The sequence below is a fragment of the Alligator sinensis genome, unplaced genomic scaffold, assembly GCF_000455745.1.
Source record: "Alligator sinensis unplaced genomic scaffold, ASM45574v1 scaffold466_1, whole genome shotgun sequence".
Taxonomy (NCBI): domain Eukaryota; kingdom Metazoa; phylum Chordata; order Crocodylia; family Alligatoridae; genus Alligator; species Alligator sinensis.
In genome coordinates this window covers 167352-171140 of record NW_005842406.1, presented here as the reverse complement: position 1 = coordinate 171140, position 3789 = coordinate 167352, and the positions used below count along the sequence as shown (strand labels likewise).

The 3789-nt window shown below is 38.1% G+C and overlaps 1 protein-coding gene across 1 annotated transcript; it reads left to right on the top strand.

The window, feature by feature from the left end:
- Window positions 1-156: 156 nt before the first annotated feature.
- On the top strand, window positions 157-2778 carry FGFBP1 (fibroblast growth factor binding protein 1). Its single transcript, XM_006029943.3, has 2 exons — window positions 157-221; window positions 1653-2778. The coding sequence occupies exon 2, from the start codon at window positions 1671-1673 to the stop codon at window positions 2376-2378; it is 708 nt and encodes a 235-aa protein (XP_006030005.1). The 5' UTR covers window positions 157-221; window positions 1653-1670; the 3' UTR covers window positions 2379-2778.
- Window positions 2779-3789: the final 1011 nt, after the last annotated feature.

The following is a 3789-nucleotide window of genomic DNA, read 5'->3' as shown; positions in this document are numbered from 1 at the left end:
GGGGGGTTCCACTTTAGACAAGCTGGCATTTTTTCAAGAAGGTGTGTTGGCATAAGTGAATAAGGCACTAAAGTATTCCATTGTGTTGTAATCTTGTTGGAGGGAAGAAGGTGTGTCCCTGGCTTTATAAATAGCACCCGCTTTACAACTAAGCATGAGACTTTTGAAAGAGCCAAGATTCATCTTGAATTGCATTTGGACCCAGGCAAGCACATTGCAAGGTATGTGTTCAGATGATCTCGCCTTCCCAGCATTGCATTTCTTGTAGAAAGTTAGCGTCACGTAATTAGTGGCAAACCTTTTTGTTTGCCTCTAAAAGGGTGCTCAATATTTGCAGCACCCTTGCTCTAGAGGTCTCCCTGCCTTACAGTTGTAGATGGTGACAGTCACTATAGTAATTCAACAAAGCATGTATGAGCTACACTAAAAGAGGAGTCTGCTCTCATCTTCTGATGGCTACTCATTCAGAGGAGTAAATTTGTGTTTAAAGGCATTTATAGTTAAATAAAAGTATTTGCCAGAATGCTTTGCCTGAAGCTAAGTTATTCATTTGGAAACCTTACTACAGGAAGGGTGTGGTAAAAATTTGTGAACCATAAAATGCTCTATTATTACCATATACTTTATCATAGCCATGGGTCCTGATTTTTGCAGGCTGCTCAGTATAAATGACCCCACGACTGAATTTGGAGGGAGGGGTCCACCTATACGAAGCAGTGTGCTGGATAATGGAACCTATTTTGGAAGCTGTGTTTTAGCCACCTTGAATTTGCTATAGTTTTAAAATTGAATAACCTATCATCACTTAACTTCTGTTCTCCTAGATTTGGATGGTTTCTGATTCAGTATATTGCAAAGACCTTCAGAAGTAAAACTAGATAGATACATTTTTCTGAATAAATAGGCAATGATTCAGTATTCAAAATAAAAAATAATAAAAAATAAATTATTTTTACGTGTGCTCCGTGCAAAAAAAAGTTTCTAATAATCAGAAAACTAAAAGAATAATGTTTGAGACTGAATGAGACATTTTGTTCAACCTGAAACAAATTATTACATTTTATTTGGATTGGGTTTTTTGAGAAAAACAAAGGGACCCTGGTGCCATGAAAAACAGTAAAGAGAAAAAGGAGTTATAGTGGCAAGTTTCCTTTTACACTATAACCCAGTGATTAAGATGCATATCTGACATGTGGAAGACGAGGTTTAAACCCTCTCTCTACCTGGCATGGAGCAGGGATTTATATTCCAGTGGTTGAAATACCTTGGTATAAGGTATTCTCATGTAGGGGTGTCTCCCTTAAGTTTTTCTGTTAAAGCTTTTTCAATTTGTATAAATATTCAAATAATTTTTGGACTAGAGCGAGAGTGAGGGAGAGAGAATGACTCTATAGAGGCTTGGGCAACCTTATGAAGATGTAATTTCTCGATGTGACACCAGTGTTTTATAGCTGAATTTTTCACAAGTATAAAATGAGCAATCCTATAAACCAGAGAGTGGTCCTATCCAAATCAGTGGAATTTGCCTAGTCATGCTGCTTTAATACACTGTCTATCCACTCTCCTATCTACAGCTTCAAAATATGGCAGCTGGATGAAGTTCAGTTTTAATTAAGATATTTCCCTAATTATTTTATTTATTTGCAAAACAGGTAACAAGCAAATCAGAGATGATGAAGACCAAAAGTTTCGCACTTCTTTGTATGTTGATTCTGGTCTCTCAGATGCTATTAGCTAATTGTGAAGATCAGAAAGAAAGACCAAAAGAAAGGCAAAATACTGAAAAGAACAGAAAAAGCCAAAAGGGCTCTAGGCAACAGAATGAGAAAGGACAGAACTCCAAAGGAGGCAAAGCTTCACTTAAAGGCAGATTTGCAACCAAAGATAATTCTGAGTGCAGCTGGGCAGTGAGTGAAGTAGGTGCTGTCACTCTCAAAGTGGAATGCAAGAAAGATGAAAGCAGCTTCTGGTGCGATTTTTCAGGAAACCCTTCCACCTGTCCTCAGTTTGCAGCAAACCATGTTGCTTACTGGAAACAAATCTCTCGATCTTTAAAGAAACAGAAAAACATCTGTCAAGACCCCAAAAGTGTCCTAAAATCTAAAGTATGTAAAAAAGGGCCACAAACTGCCCACCTCACCTTAGTCAGCTCAAGCCTTGTTCCACAAAAAGAAGAGAAAACTCACCAGGATAAAGAAGTTTACCAAACTTCAGCACCTGCTATTGGAACTGAAAAAAAGCCAGAGAATGCCTTTGATGACTGCGTTGAAGACATAGATTATGTTGATCAGAGAAAGGTGGCTGAAGAATACTGTCCAGAAACTTTGCTCTCTGTCTGCAACTTCTTCATCTCAATGATACAGGATAAAAAATGCTGATAAGGTGATAACATTCTTTACTATTGATAAAACTGTCACTAAAAGCTTGGTCCCATCTACTCTACTGCACACCATTCCAGATTTTCCTCTCCTGCTATATTATGTTAAAAAAGTAACAAGTCGTACAGCTGAGCAGTTAAAGATCTTGTCTGAGTTAGTGTTATACTGAATTCTCTGTACTTGGCACAGTTGAAGATGCTGTAGATTTTATTTTCATATACATTTTAATGCAAATGTTACTAAAAATGTTACATACTCTGTAAAGATGTATATAAGCCAAGTCCTTTCTTTGTTTCTCTTTGAGCTGTGCTAGCCAAAGTCATGATTTCAGTGCTGTGCACTTTTTGGTAGGGTACTTTTGATGTCAAAATTACTAACAATAATAAACTTCAAAATATATTCAAAAGCTTTTTAGACCATCTATCTATCTATCTATCTATCTATCTGTGTATTTGTGTATTTGAACTGACTTCTCTCTCTCTCATGAAAGACTGATTTTTTTTATTGCAAAAGTATGAAAAGTTTAAATTCATTTTTTGTGTGTGTGAAACATCCAACTTTCATATATATGTTGACATAATCTTTTCCCATCCCTCCTTATTCTTCCTTCCCTTCCTACTCTTAATCTCCCACCCTACCCCTTAAACACTATGAACAAACTAAGCCATTGCACTTGAGTGCCTGTTCAGATATGTGTCAAGGACTGATCATTCATAGTCTGAAGCCATTGTGTCACCTACAGAGTAGCTTCATTAATATATTTGCCGCTTTGCAAAATTCAGCTTGCTCATTTACCTTGGTTGAGCAATTTTTTAGTGGGTAAATAAATTATCATTACTTTTTCATTATCATGAAAGTAAAGGGCAACAGCAAGTTTTTGTGCCTGAACTGATAAATTTTCCTGAGCATTTTGCAAAGCTTTGTATTTGTATTTTCACCCAAAGATTGTAGAACACTTTACAAGCATCGATTCTCTCATTCTCTCAAGCAAGCAAAGCGAGTAAAACGCTGGCTTGCATCCATAGATGTTTCTCAAGTAAATCCCAGGATGTCATTTTCCCATTGTACTCGGCCTTAGTGAGGCTGCAGTTGGAGTACCACATCCAGTTGTGGGCTCCACAATTCAAAAAGCATGTGGAGAAGCTTGAAAGAGTCCAGAGAAGAGCCATGCGCATGATCAGCGGTCAGGAAAACAGACCTTATGAAGAGAGGCTGAGAGCCCTGGGACTCTTTAGCCTGGAGAAGCGCATGCTCAGGGGTGATCTGGTGGCCACCTGTAAGTTTATCAGGGGTGTTCACCAGGATCTGGGAGAACTTCTGTTCACCAGAGCACCCCAAGGGATGACAAGTTTGAACGGTCACAAACTCCTCCAGGACCATTTCAGGCTGGACATAAGAAAGAACTTCTTTA

Excerpts from the sequence above, each read along its gene's own strand:
- FGFBP1 (XM_006029943.3), top strand. The coding sequence starts at position 1,671 with ATGATGAAGACCAAAAGTTTCGCACTTCTTTGTATGTTGATTCTGGTC.